Source organism: Canis lupus, chromosome X, assembly GCF_048164855.1.
Source record: "Canis lupus baileyi chromosome X, mCanLup2.hap1, whole genome shotgun sequence".
Lineage (NCBI taxonomy): Eukaryota > Metazoa > Chordata > Mammalia > Carnivora > Canidae > Canis > Canis lupus.
In genome coordinates this window covers 46,099,498-46,114,295 of record NC_132876.1, presented here as the reverse complement: position 1 = coordinate 46,114,295, position 14,798 = coordinate 46,099,498, and the positions used below count along the sequence as shown (strand labels likewise).

Below are 14,798 nucleotides of genomic sequence, written 5' to 3'. Positions count from 1 at the left end.
GGAGTGGGGATGGGATGATGAGAACTAGCTGCATTGGACAGCTGAATGGGTGGCCTTAGACCCCAAATTCTGGAAGTTTTCTGAATTTAGGATATTAGGTGGATATCATTCTGAGGTCAATTCTGGGAATAGATGATCTCACTCAACACTTGGTATCATCCTGTTACTCTCACATTCTGGGTAAGATTCTAGACTTTTAGGTAAAGACCAATTATTCAAAAAAAATCTTTATTTGGGATTCTGGATTTTTAAAATGATATCCAGGGGCTCCTGGGTGGCTCAGTTGGTTAAACGTCTGCTTTCAGCTCAGGTCATGATCCCAGAGTCCTGGGTTGCAGCCCACATCAGGCTCCCCGCTCTGTGGTAAGTCTGCTTCTCTCCCTCCTGCTTCTACTCCTGTTCCCATTGCTTATGTGCTCTCTGTCAAATAAATAAATAACATATTTTTAAAAAATGATATCCAGAGACTTTTCTTGTGTTTCCACTCAGATTTGCTTTTACCCATTATTTTGGGGATCATTATGCTTTCATCTTCATTGTCTCTTTTGCCATTTTTTTATGTCTTGGGTTTATGATAAGCCCAATGTACCTCTGTGGTGCTTATATTCTGATTGTTAGGGGATCCCAGATGCATCCATATATGGGTACTCAATTTACTGAGAAGTCTTAACTCAATGAGAATAAACAGTAAAAAGGGTTTTGTTTTTCTCTCAAATGCCTACTGATGGTATTTTATTCAACCTCTTTCCCTTTTGTGAGTCAGGGGCCCTTAACGATATTTCAGTCCAATTCAAAACTTTTTACAGTTATTTTTGGCTTTGGAACAGTTTCATTCCAATGGTTTAACATTCAGTATCGTTAATCTTTTCTTTTCTTTTCTTTTTTTTCTTTCTTTTCTTTTGTAAAATTCTATTTATTTATTCAGGGGGGGGGGGTCAGGCAGAGGGAGAAGCAGGCTCCATGCAGGGTGCCTGATGTGGAACTCCAACCCAGATCTCCAGGATCATGCCCTGGACTGAAGGCGGCGCTAAACCGCTGAGCAACCCAGGGTGCTTCAGTGTTGTTAATTGTATTTCTTATTTATTTTTTTATAAATTTATTTTTTATTGGTGTTCAATTTCCCAATATATAGAATTACACCCAGTGCTCATCCCATCAAATGCTCCCCTCAGTGACCGTAACCCAGTAAAGCCCACACCCTGCCCACCTCCCTTTCTACCACCGCTAGTTCGTTTCCCAGAGTTAGGAGCTCTCATGTTCTGTCTCCCTTTCTGATATTTCCCAATCATTTTTTCTCCTTTCCCCTTTATTCCCTTTCACTATTATTTATATTCCCCAAATTAATGAGATGATATAGTTTGTCCTTTCCCAATTGACTTATTTCACTCAAATAATACCCTCCAGTTCCATCCACGTCCAAGCAAATGGTGGGTATTTGTCATTTCTAATGGCTGAGTAATATTCCATTGTATACATAAAACACATCTTCTTTATCCATTCATCTTTCGATGGATACCGAGGCTCCTTCCACAGTTTGGCTATTGTGGACATTGCTGCTAGAAACATCACGTTGCAGGTGTCCCGGCATTTCACGGAATCTGTATCTTTGGGATAAATCCCCAGCAGTGCAATTGCTGGGTCATAGGGCAGATCAATTTTTAACTCTTTGAGGAACCTACACAAAGTTTTCCAGAGTGGCTGCACCATTGCACATTCCCACCAACAGTGCAAGAGGGTTCCCCTTTCTCCACATCCTCTCCAACATTTGTGGTTTCCTGCCTTGTTAATTTTCCCCCTTCTCACTGGTGTGAGGTGGTATCTAATTATGGTTTTGATTTGTATTTCCCTGATGGCAAGGGATGCGGAGCATTTTATCATGGGCTTGTTGGCTAGGTCTATGTCTTCCTCAGTGAGATTTCTGTTCATGTCTTTTGCCCATTTCATGATTGGATTGCTTGTTTCTTTGCTGTTGAGTTGAATAAGTTCTTTATAGATCTTGGATACTAGCCCTTTATCTGATATGTCATTTGCAAATATCTTCTCCCATTCTGTAGGTTGTCTTTGAGTTTTGTTGACTGTTTCTATTGTTGTGCAAAGCTTCTTATCTTGATGAAGTCCCAATAGTTCCTTTTTGCTTTTGTTTCTCTTGCCTTCATGGATGTATCTTACAAGAAGTTACTGTGGCCAAGTTCAAAAAGAGTGTTGCCTGTGTTCTCCTCTAGGATTTTGATGGAATCTTGTCTCTCATTTAGATCTTTCATCCATTTTGAGTTTATCTTCGTGTATGGTGCAAGAGAGTGGTCTAGTTTCATTCTTCTGCATGTGGATGGCCAATTTTCCCAGCACCATTTATTGAAGAGACTATCTTTTTTCCAGTGGATATTCTTTCCTCTTTGGTCGAATATTAGTTGACCATAAAGTTGAGGGTCCACTTCTGGATTCTCTATTCTGTTCCATTGATCTGTGTGTCTGTTTTTGTGCCAGTACCACATTGTCTTGATGAATACGGCTTTGTAGTACAACCTGAAATCTGGTATTTTGATGCCCCCAGCTATGGTTTTCTTTTTTAATATTCCCCTGGCTATTAGGGGTCTTTTCTGATTCCACACAAATCTTAAAATAATTTGCTCCAGCTCTCTGAAGAAAGTCCATGGTATTTTGATAGGGATTGCATTAAACGTGTAAATTGCCCTGGGTAACATTGACATTTTCACAATATTAATTCTTCCAATCCAAGAGCATGGAATATTTTTCCATCTCTTTGTGTCTTCCTCAATTTCTTTCAGAAGTGTTCTATAGTTTTTAGGGTATAGATCCTTTACCTCTTTAGTTAGGTTTATTCCTAGGTATCTTATGCTTTTGGATGCAATTATAAATGGGATTAACTCCTTAATTTCTCTTTCTTCAGTCTCATTGTTAGTGCATAGAAATGCCACTGATTTCTGGGCATTGATTTTGTATCCTGACACGCTACCAAATTGCTGTATGAGTTCTAGCAATCCTGGGGTGGAGTCTTTTGGGTTTTCTATGTACAGTATAATGTCATCTACAAAGACGGAGAGTTTGACTTCTTATTTGCCAATTTTAATGCCTTTTATTTCTTGTTGTCGCCTGATTGCTGTGGCTAGGACTTCTAGTACTATGTTGAATAGCAGTGGTGAGAGTGGACATCCCTGTCATGTTGCTGATCTTAGAGGAAAAGCTTCCAGTGTTTCCCCATTAAGAATGTGGGCTTTTTGTTGATGGCTTTTAAGATGCTGAGGAATGTTCCCTCTATCCTTACACTCTAAAGAGTTTTGATCAGGAATTTATGCTGTGTTTTATCAAATGCTTTCTCTGCATCTATTGAGAGGATCATATGGTTCTTGGTTTTTCTCTTGCTGATATGATGAATCACATTGATTGTTTTGCAAGTGTTGAACTAGCCTTGCATCGTGGGGATAAATCCTACTTGGTTATGGGGAATAATCTTCTTAATATATGGTTGTATCCTATTGGCTAGTATCTTTTTGAGAATTTTTGCATCCATGTTCATCAGGGACATTTTTCTATAATCTTCCTTTCTGGTGGGGTCTTTGTCTGGTTTTGGAATTAAGGTGATGCTGGCCTCATAGACCGAGTTTGGAAGTATTCTATCTCCTTCTATCTTTCCGAACAGCTTTAGTAGAATAGGTATGGTTTCTTCTTTAAACATTTGATAGAATTCTCCAGGGAAGCCATCTGGCCCTGGACTTTTGTGTCCTGGGAGGTTTTTGAGGACTGCTTCAATTTCCTCCCTGATTATTGACCTGTTCAGGTTTTCTATTTCTTCCTGTTCCAGTTTTGGTAGTTTGTGGTTTTCCAGAAATGTGTCCATTGCTTCTAGATTGCCGAATTTATTGGCATATAGCTGCTTATAATATGTTTTTAAAATCGTTTGTATTTCCTTGGTGTTGGTAGTGATCTCTCCTTTCTCATTCATGATTTTATTAATTTGAGTCTTCTCTCTCTTCTTTTTAATAAGGCTGGCTAATGGTTTATCTATCTTCTTAATTCTTTCAAAGAACCAACTCCTGGTTTTGTTGATCTGTTCCACAGTTCTCTTGGTCTCTATTTCATTGAGTTCTGCTTAAATCTTTATTAACTCTCTTCTTTTGCTGGGTGTAGGATCTATTTGCTGTTTTTTCTCTAGTTCCTTTAGGTGCAATGTTAGCTTTTGTATTTGAGTTCTTTCCAGTTTTTGGAGGGATGCTTGTATTGCCATGTATTTCCCCCTGAGGACTGCTTTTGCTGTATCCCAAAGATTTTGAATGGTTGTATCTTCATTCTCATTAGTTTCCATGAATCTTTTTAATTCTTCTCTAATTTTCTGGTTGACCGTTTTGTCTTTTAGCAGGAGGGTTTTTAACCTCCATGTGTTTGAAGTCCTTCCAAACGTCTTCTTGTGATTTAGTTCTAATTTCAAAGCATTATGGTCTGAGAATACACAGGAGATAATCCCCATCTTTGGTAATGTTTCAGACCTGATTTGTGACCCAGTATGTGGTCTATTCTGGAAAACATTCCATGTGCACTTGAGAAGAATGTATATTCAGTTGCATTTGCATGTAAAATTCTGTAAATATCTGTGAAATCCCACTGGTCCAGTGTATCATTTAGAGCTCTTGTTTCTTTGGCGATGTTTGCTTAGAAAACCTATCGACTGTAGAAAGCACTACATTGAAGTCGCCAAGTATAAGTGTATTATTATCTCAGTATGTCTTCACTTTGGTTATTAATTGATTGATGTATTTGGCAGCTCCCACATCGAGGCATATATATTGATGATTCTTAAGTCCTCTTGTTGGATAGATCCTTTAAGTATGAAATAGTGTCCCTCTTCACCTCTCACTACAGTCTTTGGGATAAACTTTAGTTTATCTTATATAAGGATGGCTACCCCTGCATTCTTTTGAGGGCCATTTGAATGGTACATGGTTCTCCAACCTCTTATTTGCAGGCTGTAGGTGTTCTTATGTCTAAAATGAGTCTCTTGTAGACAGCAAATAGATGGGTCTTGCTTTTATCCAGTTTGAAACCCTGCGCCTTTTGATGGGGTCATTAAGCCCATTCACATTCACAGTTACTATTGAAGGATATGAGTTTAGTGTCATCATGATACCTATTCAGTCCCTGTTTTGTGGATTGTTTCCTTGGACTTCCTCTTTCTTTTACAGGGTACTCCTTAATATTTCCTGCAGAGCTGGTTTGGTGGTCACATATTCTTTCAGTTTCTGCCTATCTTGGAAGCTCTTCATCTCTCCTTCTATTCTGAATCAGAGCCTTGCTGGGTAAAGTATTCTTGGCTGCATGTTCTTCTCATTTAGGACCCTGAATATATCCTGCCAGCCCTTTCTGGCCTGCCAGGTCTCTGTGGAGAGGTCTGCTGTTAATCTAATATTTCTCCCCATAAAAGTTAGACATTTCTTGTCTCTTGCTGCTTTAAGGATCCTCTCTTTATCCTTAGAATTTGCAAGCTTCACTATGAAATGTCAAGGTGTTGAGCGGTTCTTATTGATTTTAGGGGAGGATCTCTCTATTTCCTGGATCTGAATGCCTGTTTCCCTTCCCTTCATCTATGATTTGTTCAAATACATATTCTGGACCTCTGTCCTTTTCGGTGCCCTTTGGAACCCCAATGAAAGGTAAATGTTTCTTCCTCTGGCTCTCATTTATTTCCCTTTATCTATCCTCATGATCTTTTAATTGTTTGTCTCTTTTTTCCTCAGTTTCCCTGTTTTCCATCAACTTGTCTTCTGTGTCACTCACTCGTTCTTCTACCTTGTTAACCCTCGTCGTTAGGACCTCTAGTTTGGATTGCATCTCATTCAATTGTTTTTTAATTTCTGCCTGATTAGATCTAAATTCTGCAGTCATGAAGTCTCTTGAGTCCTTTATGCTTTTTTCTAGAGCCATCAGTAGCTTTATAATAGTGCTCAGAATTGGCTTTCTGACATTGAATTGTAATCCACATTTTGTAACTCTGTGGGAGACAGGACTGTTTCTGATTTTTTCTTTTGAGGTGAGGTTTTCCTTCTAGTCATTTTGCTCAGTGCAGAGCGGCCAAAAACAAGTTGTATTGGGAAAAGCAGAAAAAGAGAGAAGAGAAAGAAGAAAAGAAAAAAAGAAAAAAGAGGAAGGAAAAAAAAAGAGAAGAAATGAAAAAAAGGGGGGGCAAACAGAAAAAAAAAACTAGGGGGAGTATCCTCTGATTCTGTATAGTGTAAATACCTAGACTTACCCTGGAGCTTTCCAGTGCTGCTTGGTCAATATTTGCTTTTCCCCTGTCCGTCTAGCTGGTCTTCTGGGGGAGGGGCCTGCTGTGCTGGTTCTCAGGTGTCAGCACTCAGGGGAGCTGCTCAGCCTCCTGCCTGGTGCAGGGCTCAGTGGGCGTTGTTTATCCTGTTTATCCTGTGAGGCCACTGTGAGTCTCAGTGTGAGTTGTTTATCCTGTGAGGCCCCAGAAGGAACAACAACAGTGTCAGCGGCCAGCTCTGGAGCCCTGGAGTCAGTTCCTGCTGTAACTAGGGAGGTCTCAGTCTCCAGGGGCCTGGATGCTCTGGGCGCTGGCGGGGGCCCCTGATCTCCACAGCTTGGGGCCGCCCAGTGGCCGGAGTGTCCTTGCTGTCCTGTGCCCTCCTGGCCTCTGCCTGTCCCGGGGGGAGCTCCTGGGCTTGCGCTGCTGGAATCTCGCTCCTGGGTCACGCAGCTCCCTCTGCGGGGAGCCTCTGCCTGAGCCGCCTCCGAGCTGCTCTGGGGTCCAGCTGGGCGTGTGCTGCAGCTCTTTAGGGAGCTTGGCCAATGGGGTGTGGCGCTGGTCCTCTGTTAGTGTCCCAGGGAGCCTGAGGGCATCCCCTTCCCTCCTGGGATCCTGCTCCAACTCCCTGCGAGGCCTTACCCCCCCCCGCCCCGGGAAGGTTCGTGCAGCTCCTGCTTCTCCAGGAGGGAGCTCTCCTGTCCTGGGGGCACTCGCCCTGGCCTTAGCCCGGTTCCTCACGGGCCCCTCCCCCTTGGTTGCCTTTTGTTTCTTTATTTCTTTTTTCCCTGTCTTCCTACCTTGATAGAAGTGCGAACTCTTCTCACTGTAGCATTCCAGCTGTTCTCTCTTTAAATCTCAAGCTGAACTCGTAGGTTTTCAAGATGATTTAAAAGTTATCTAGGTAATTTGATGGGGACAGGTGACTTGGGGACCCTACTCTTCCGCCATCTACCCCCTCCCCCCAGTGTTAATTTTAAAACATCAGTGTCAAAATTGAGTAAAAACTCTTCTTGTGACATAAATAAAAAAACCTTAAGTGCTCATCAGTCTTATGAATAAAACAGCAAGGAGATGAGCTAAAGAATGACAGAGTTAGACTTTAAGATTAGATAGTTGGGGGCAGCCCAGATGTCTCGGTGGTTTAGCACCGCCTTCAGCCCAGGGCCTGATCCTGGAGGATCAGGTCCCACGTTGGGCTCCCTGCATGGAGCCTGCTTCTCCCTCTGCCTGTGCCTGTGCCTCTCTCTCTCTCTCTGTGCCTCTCATGAATAAATAAATAAAATCTTTAAAAAAAAAAGATTAGGTAGTTGGAAAAGGTGTTTTTGTGTGACTGAGGGCATGATTGAACTGTGCACTTTCATGTTTTCTTCCATTTACATAAAAAGAAAGCCAGAAGTCACCAGAATGTCATTGTTTCTGTAATGTGTCTTTGAGGTATGTGAAATTTTAGCTCCTATTTTGTTGAGGCCAAGATCTGTGATTCAACTTCATATTCTTTTTTGACTTTTCAGCTGCCAAGGAAAGTGAACAATGAAGCCACCATTTCTTTTAGCCCTTGTGATCTGTTCTGTAGTCAGCAAAAATTTAAGGATGGTGTCAAAGAGAAATTCTGGTAAGTTGCTGGCAAATTCTACTTGATCAAAATATGTAGTTTTTGTGAGCATCCAGAGAGCATTTGTGCCCTTAACTATGAATATCTTTAAACAGAAGTACTTGAATTCCAGCTATGTTGGATAGTAGCCAAGATAAGAATGAGATTTTAGCCTACCCCTGGGAAATTGTTGGGGAACTGGTGGAATTTTGTTCAATTTCAATTGCAGTATACTTTCAGTGGACAATGAAATGTTAAGAGCCTACTTAGGGTTAGTTACATTTGCTAGTGACTTTACACCTGGGAGCAAACATTTGCAAATGAAAAGATAGGAAACCTTTAAAAATATATATCCTTTGCCTCTCAATTGAGTGTGCAGCATTGCTGTTTAAATTAAAACTTTTGACAAGTATTAGTGAGCTTTATTTTTTGGTACACTTTTTGGCACATGTTCACATTTGTGCCAAATCTCTAACAGGCAGAGGCCGAAAGCCTCCAAATTCAGAAATATTAGCTAATTGCCTGAAGAGGAATTTCTTGAGGAGAAATATCTATTCCTAGAACATGGTGGCCTGGCAGGCAGCCATGATTGTACTGAAAGATTAGCTGTAGCCAGTAGGTATCCCAATCAAAGCTTAAACATTGTTTAATAACACTTGAATATATATGTCTTTCAGTTTTGATTATATAGTCTAGCTATAATTACAAACCATGCATGAGATTTTAATAATTGATTTTCTGTCTACGATCATTCCAGTAAAACACTGGAAAATGTATTATTGCATGGAAACAAAAGACTACCATAGGGCTTTCTGCTAGCTTCTAATTACATTATTTCCTAGAATTAAATGTATGCTTTTTACTTTCCCATTAAGTATAAAACCCAGGCAATAAAGTGCATGCCTATTTTTCAATGCAATAAATGCTGGTTAGTGCTTGGAGTTTGGTTAATGTTTGTTTTCTGAGGTGAGAATACTTGCTAATTGAAATAACTAAAGAATAATATTGTTCTTCAATTGATAACGTAGAAATAAATCTTTCACAAAAATGGGTCACAGGTTGTAAAACAGAACAACACTGCTGAAGTCCAAAGGATTCTGGAATGGTAAGGGTAGGACAGTATATTGTTTTTTTCTCCCCTTAAGACTTATGTATATATAAAAAAAAAGACTTATGTATATATATTGTGACTCTTTATCAGCTGTGTTTGTAACATTTTGCCTATGATATCTCCAACTTAACATATTTTATGTGGCTGCCTTTCCTTGCCTCACTTTTGAGGTTTACATTTTTACTTTAAGTCTTGATTCAGATTGATTATTGCTGAAATAAAATGCTTGGAGATAGCAAATGTAACCTGTTGGACCAGATCTCATTTTCCTCACTTGGTTATGTCATCATGTCTGCAGTAGAGTTTGAATGGAAAAAAGGGATCAAGAGTTTAAAAAGATGTTTATGTCATGGTAGTTTAATTCGGGTAAAATCCAAACTAAGAAACAAAAACAAGTTGCTATGTATGCATGTATCTGTCTTCTTTCCTTTGCTTGCTTATTATTTATGAGGAGAGAGGGTGTTAAAAATATGTATACATAGAGGAAGTTATCATTGGTGCACAGGTGTCCTTTAAAGATCAACTTTTTAATGCTTTGCTCCTTTATTCTTATCAAGTATGAGGCCATTTTTGGCTTATGAGGGGTTCTTAGCTTTATTTTCTTGGTGTAGCTAAGTAGTACCATGTTTGCAGTGAGCTTTTTTTGGAAGAAGCATTACCTCAAAAGCTATTCCCCTTAGAATGAATGTATTTGTTAGTTTCAATCTCTTCTCCGCCATCTGTTTACCCTTAGCAACCTCCTAGGACAATAATGGCAATTATAATATTGGAACAAACTTTTCTTACAGATCTGGACAGTGGAGATGGTTTGATTGCAGTTAGTCTTTTTCTGATGCCTTCTTGCTCTTATTTATGGTGTATATGGAGTGGGCAGGAAAGAGTAATGTGTTGATGTTGTTGGTTTGTACGTGTCTCTGTTCATGGTGCTTATTTCAAAATACAGAAACAAAAATCAAGTATTGTATAAATAAAAGACATCCTAATTCACCCATAGGTGATGAGAATGGGGGTACTTTGGAGCAGTTCTTTTCATTCTTCTTTTCTATTTAGGTACTTCTATCATAACCCTCTTCCCAGGCCCTATACTCATGTTAATATTATTTTATGTAAAAAAATAGAATTATTTGCACTCTCATTATGATGGTTTTATTTGAGTTGACCTTATCTTTTGAAGAACATTAAAGACTGCTTTGGCAAATTTGTAGTACAAAATTCTGTTTCATGAAATCTGTGAGGTCTTTTGCCTTTACCAATTAAGGAGTTCTGGATTTAGGCTTGCATCATTGTTTTTCTTGGAATCACCAATGGAACTCAGAACTTTTATTTTATTCCCCTACTTCCCTTTCCCCAAGTGAAAAATGAATGATTGTGCCCTTTACTCACTAACATTTATAACTGTTTAGTGTGAGATATGAAGGCAGTTATAATGATTTTTGTGCAGTTTATTATAGGCAGGGATCTCTTTAGCTAAGATCTCTATAACTACTAATGCCAAAGGCTTCTTTTACATACAAGACACAGGACCAAGGGATAGAAGATTCTTCTGTGCTTGTCAACCAAGAAAAAGAATAAAAGACTCAACTTCTTTAAAACTTTAGTTTGGGCACATATTAAATGAACCTTCTAGTTTCTGGTAATATACATTTTTTAAAGCTGCAGCATAGTTTGTTTCTAGGTAATACCCATTCATACTGGGCAGGCCTGACTAGCAGTCCTGCATAGAAAAACAGCAAAAATGGCTCTGATATTGCATTAGAACATCCTAAAATGCATAGCATCTAATTTTAAGGACTGTAGCTGATTGGCCAAATGTGAGCTTGTCATTTTCACAGAGTACTCATGAGGTCCTTTACCATTGTCATTCTCTAAATTTAAAACTAGATGAGGTTATTCAGAAAGTCTATTAAAAATAGGTTTACTTTACTTAAAGGTGCCATTCTTTATGGCAGGGAATTGGCTAATATCTTGACAAAGGCTAATAGCAGAAATGCATAGTAGAGTATATATATACCTAAAACTAATTTTCAATAGGATGGGTGGGAGAAAAACTCTCTCTCAGGAAGAGGACATCCAAGGGCTTCTATATAGCTATTTCTTTTTACCTCAAAATTATTTTCCCAGAGTATACATGGTTTTTATTGGGGTGGGGCATTAAACTGTCTCCTTTGCTTTTCTCTGACTTTTGCTGCTGTTGCTACATAAAAATGTGAGCTGTGTTAGGCAATTGTTGGCATTAGCCTCCCCAACCCTGGATCTCCATATCAGGGAAGAAAGGAATAAGGTAACCAGTTTGATGAGAAGGTATGTTTAATTCTGAATCCAGATTGGGTCATTTTGCATTTTTTTTTATTTTTTTTTTATTTTTAATTTATTTTTTATTGGTGTTCAATTTACTAACATACAGAATAACACCCAGTGCCCGTCACCCATTCACTCCCACCCCCCGCCCTCCTCCCCTTCTACCACCCCTAGTTCGTTTCCCAGAGTTAGCAGTCTTTACGTTCTGTCTCCCTTTCTGATATTTCCCACACATTTCTTCTCCCTTCCCTTATATTCCCTTTCACTATTATTTATATTCCCCAAATGAATGAGAACATATAATGTTTGTCCTTCACCGACTGACTTACTTCACTCAGCATAATACCCTCCAGTTCCATCCACGTTGAAGCAAATGGTGGGTATTTGTCATTTCTAATAGCTGAGTAATATTCCATTGTATACATAAACCACATCTTCTTTATCCATTCATCTTTCGTTGGACACCGAGGCTCCTTCCACAGTTTGGCTATCGTGGCCATTGCTGCTATAAACATCGGGGTGCAGGTGTCCCGGCGTTTCATTGCATTTGTATCTTTGGGGTAAATCCCCAACAGTGCAATTGCTGGGTCGTAGGGCAGGTCTATTTTTAACTGTTTGAGGAACCTCCACACAGTTTTCCAGAGTGGCTGCACCAGTTCACATTCCCACCAACAGTGTATGAGGGTTCCCTTTTCTCCGCATCCTCTCCAACATTTGTTGTTTCCTGCCTTGTTAATTTTCCCCATTCTCACTGGTGTGAGGTGGTATCTCATTGTAGTTTTGATTTGTATTTCCCTGATGGCAAGTGATGCAGAACATTTTCTCATATGCATGTTGGCCATGTCTATGTCTTCCTCTGTGAGATTTCTGTTCATGTCTTTTGCCCATTTCATGATTGGATTGTTTGTTTCTTTGGTGTTGAGTTTAATAAGTTCTTTATAGATCTTGGAAACTAGCCCTTTATCTGATATGTCATTTGCAAATATCTTCTCCCATTCTGTAGGTTGTCTTTGAGTTTTGTTGACTGTATCCTTTGCTGTGCAAAAGCTTCTTATCTTGATGAAGTCCCAATAGTTCATTTTTGCTTTTGTTTCTTTTGCCTTCGTGGATGTATCTTGCAAGAAGTTACTGTGGCCGAGTTCAAAAAGGGTGTTGCCTGTGTTCTTCTCTAGGATTTTGATGGAATCTTGTCTCACATTTAGATCTTTCATCCATTTTGAGTTTATCTTTGTGTATGGTGCAAGAGAGTGGTCTAGTTTCATTCTTCTGCATGTGGATGTCCAATTTTCCCAGCACCATTTATTGAAGAGACTGTCTTTCTTCCAATGGATAGTCTTTCCTCCTTTATCGAATATTAGTTGCCCATAAAGTTCAGGGTCCACTTCTGGATTCTCTATTCTGTTCCACTGATCTATGTGTCTGTTTTTGTGCCAGTACCACACTGTCTTGATGACCACACCTTTGTAGTACAACCTGAAATCTGGCATTGTGATGCCCCCAGATATGGTTTTCTTTTTTAAAATTCCCCTGGCTATTCGGGGTCTTTTCTGATTCCACACAAATCTTAAAATAATTTGTTCTAACTCTCTGAAGAAAGTCCATGGTATTTTGATAGGGATTGCATTAAACGTGTATATTGCCTTGGGTAACATTGACATTTTCACAATATTAATTCTGCCAATCCATGAGCATGGAATATTTTTCCATCTCTTTGTGTCTTCCTCAATTTCTTTCAGAAGTGTTCTATAGTTTTGAGGGTATAGATCCTTTACATCTTTGGTTAGGTTTATTCCTAGGTATCTTATGCTTTTGGGTGCAATTGTAAATGGGATTGACTCCTTAATTTCTCTTTCTTCAGTCTCATTGTTAGTGTATAGAAATGCCACTGACTTCTGGGCATTGATTTTGTATCCTGCCACGCTACCGAATTGCTTTATGAGTTCTAGCAATCTTGGGGTGGAGACTTTTGGGTTTTCTATGTAGAGTATCATGTCATCGGCGAAGAGGGAGAGTTTGACTTCTTCTTTGCCAATTTGAATGCCTTTAATGTCTTTTTGTTGTCTGATTGCTGAGGCTAGGACTTCCAGTACTATGTTGAACAGCAGTGGTGAGAGTGGACATCCCTGTCTTGTTCCTGATCTTAGGGGAAAGGCTCCCAGTGCTTCCCCATTGAGAATGATATTTGGTGTGGGCTTTTCATAGATGGCTTTTAAGATGTCGAGGAATGTTCCCTCTATCCCTACACTCTGAAGAGTTTTGATCAGGAATGGATGCTGTATTTTGTCAAATGCTTTCTCTGCATCCAATGAGAGGATCATATGGTTCTTGGTTTTTCTCTTGCTGATATGATGAATCACATTGATTGTTTTACGGGTGTTGAACCAGCCTTGTGTCCCAGGGATAAATCCTACTTGGTCATGGTGAATAATTTTCTTAATGTACTGTTGGATCCTATTGGCCAGTATCTTGTTGAGAATTTTTGCATCCATGTTCATCAGGGATATTGGTCTGTAATTCTCCTTTTTGGTGGGGTCTTTGTCTGGCTTTGGAATTAAGGTGATGCTGGCTTCATAGAACGAATTTGGAAGTACTCCATCTCTTTCTATCTTTCCAAACAGCTTTAGGAGAATAGGTATGATTTCTTCTTTAAACGTTTGATAAAATTCCCCTGGGAAGCCATCTGGCCCTGGACTCTTGTGTCTTGGGAGGTTTTTGATGACTGCTTCAATTTCCTCCCTGGTTATTGGCCTGTTCAGGTTTTCTATTTCTTCCTGTTCCAGTTTTGGTAGTTTGTGGCTTTCCAGGAATGCGTCCATTTCTGCTAGATTGCCTAATTTATTGGCGTATAGCTGTTCATAATATGTTTTTAAAATCGTTTGTATTTCCTTGGTGTTGGTAGTGATCTCTCCTTTCTCATTCATGATTTTATTAATTTGAGTCTTCTCTCTCTTCTTTTTAATAAGGCTGGCTAATGGTTTATCTATCTTATTAATTCTTTCAAAGAACCAACTCCTGGTTCTGTTGATCTGTTCCACAGTTCTTCTGGTCTCGATTTCGTTGAGTTCTGCTCGAATCTTTATTAACTCCCTTCTTCTCTTGGGTGTAGGATCTATTTGCTGTTTTTTCTCTAGCTCCTTTATGTGTAAGGTTAGCTTTTGTATTTGAGTTCTTTCCAGTTTTTGAATGGATGCTTGTATTGCGATGTATTTCCCCCTTAGGACTGCTTTTGCTGCATCCCAAAGATTTTGAACGGTTGTATCTTCATTCTCATTAGTTTCCATGAATCTTTTTAATTCTTCCTTAATTTCCTGGTTGACCCTTTTATCTTTTAGCAGGATGGTCCTTAACCTCCACGTGTTTGAGGTCCTTCCAAACTTCTTGTTGTGATTTAGTTCTAATTTCAAGGCATTATGGTCCGAGAATATGCAGGGGACAATCCCAATCATTTGGTATCGGTTCAGACCCGATTTGTGTCCCAATATGTGGTCTATTCTGGAGAAAGTTCCATGTGCGCTTGAGAA

General features: G+C 39.5%; 1 protein-coding gene across 1 annotated transcript in view; it reads left to right on the top strand.

The window, feature by feature from the left end:
- Window positions 1-14,798, top strand: part of IL1RAPL2 (interleukin 1 receptor accessory protein like 2) — a 1,316,516-nt gene that overhangs the window by 74,882 nt on the left and 1,226,836 nt on the right. The window contains exon 2 of the mRNA XM_072815909.1: window positions 7,789-7,889. Coding sequence (XP_072672010.1) covers window positions 7,808-7,889 — 82 coding nt within the window. The 5' untranslated portion in view covers window positions 7,789-7,807. The remainder of the gene's footprint in view (window positions 1-7,788; window positions 7,890-14,798) is intronic.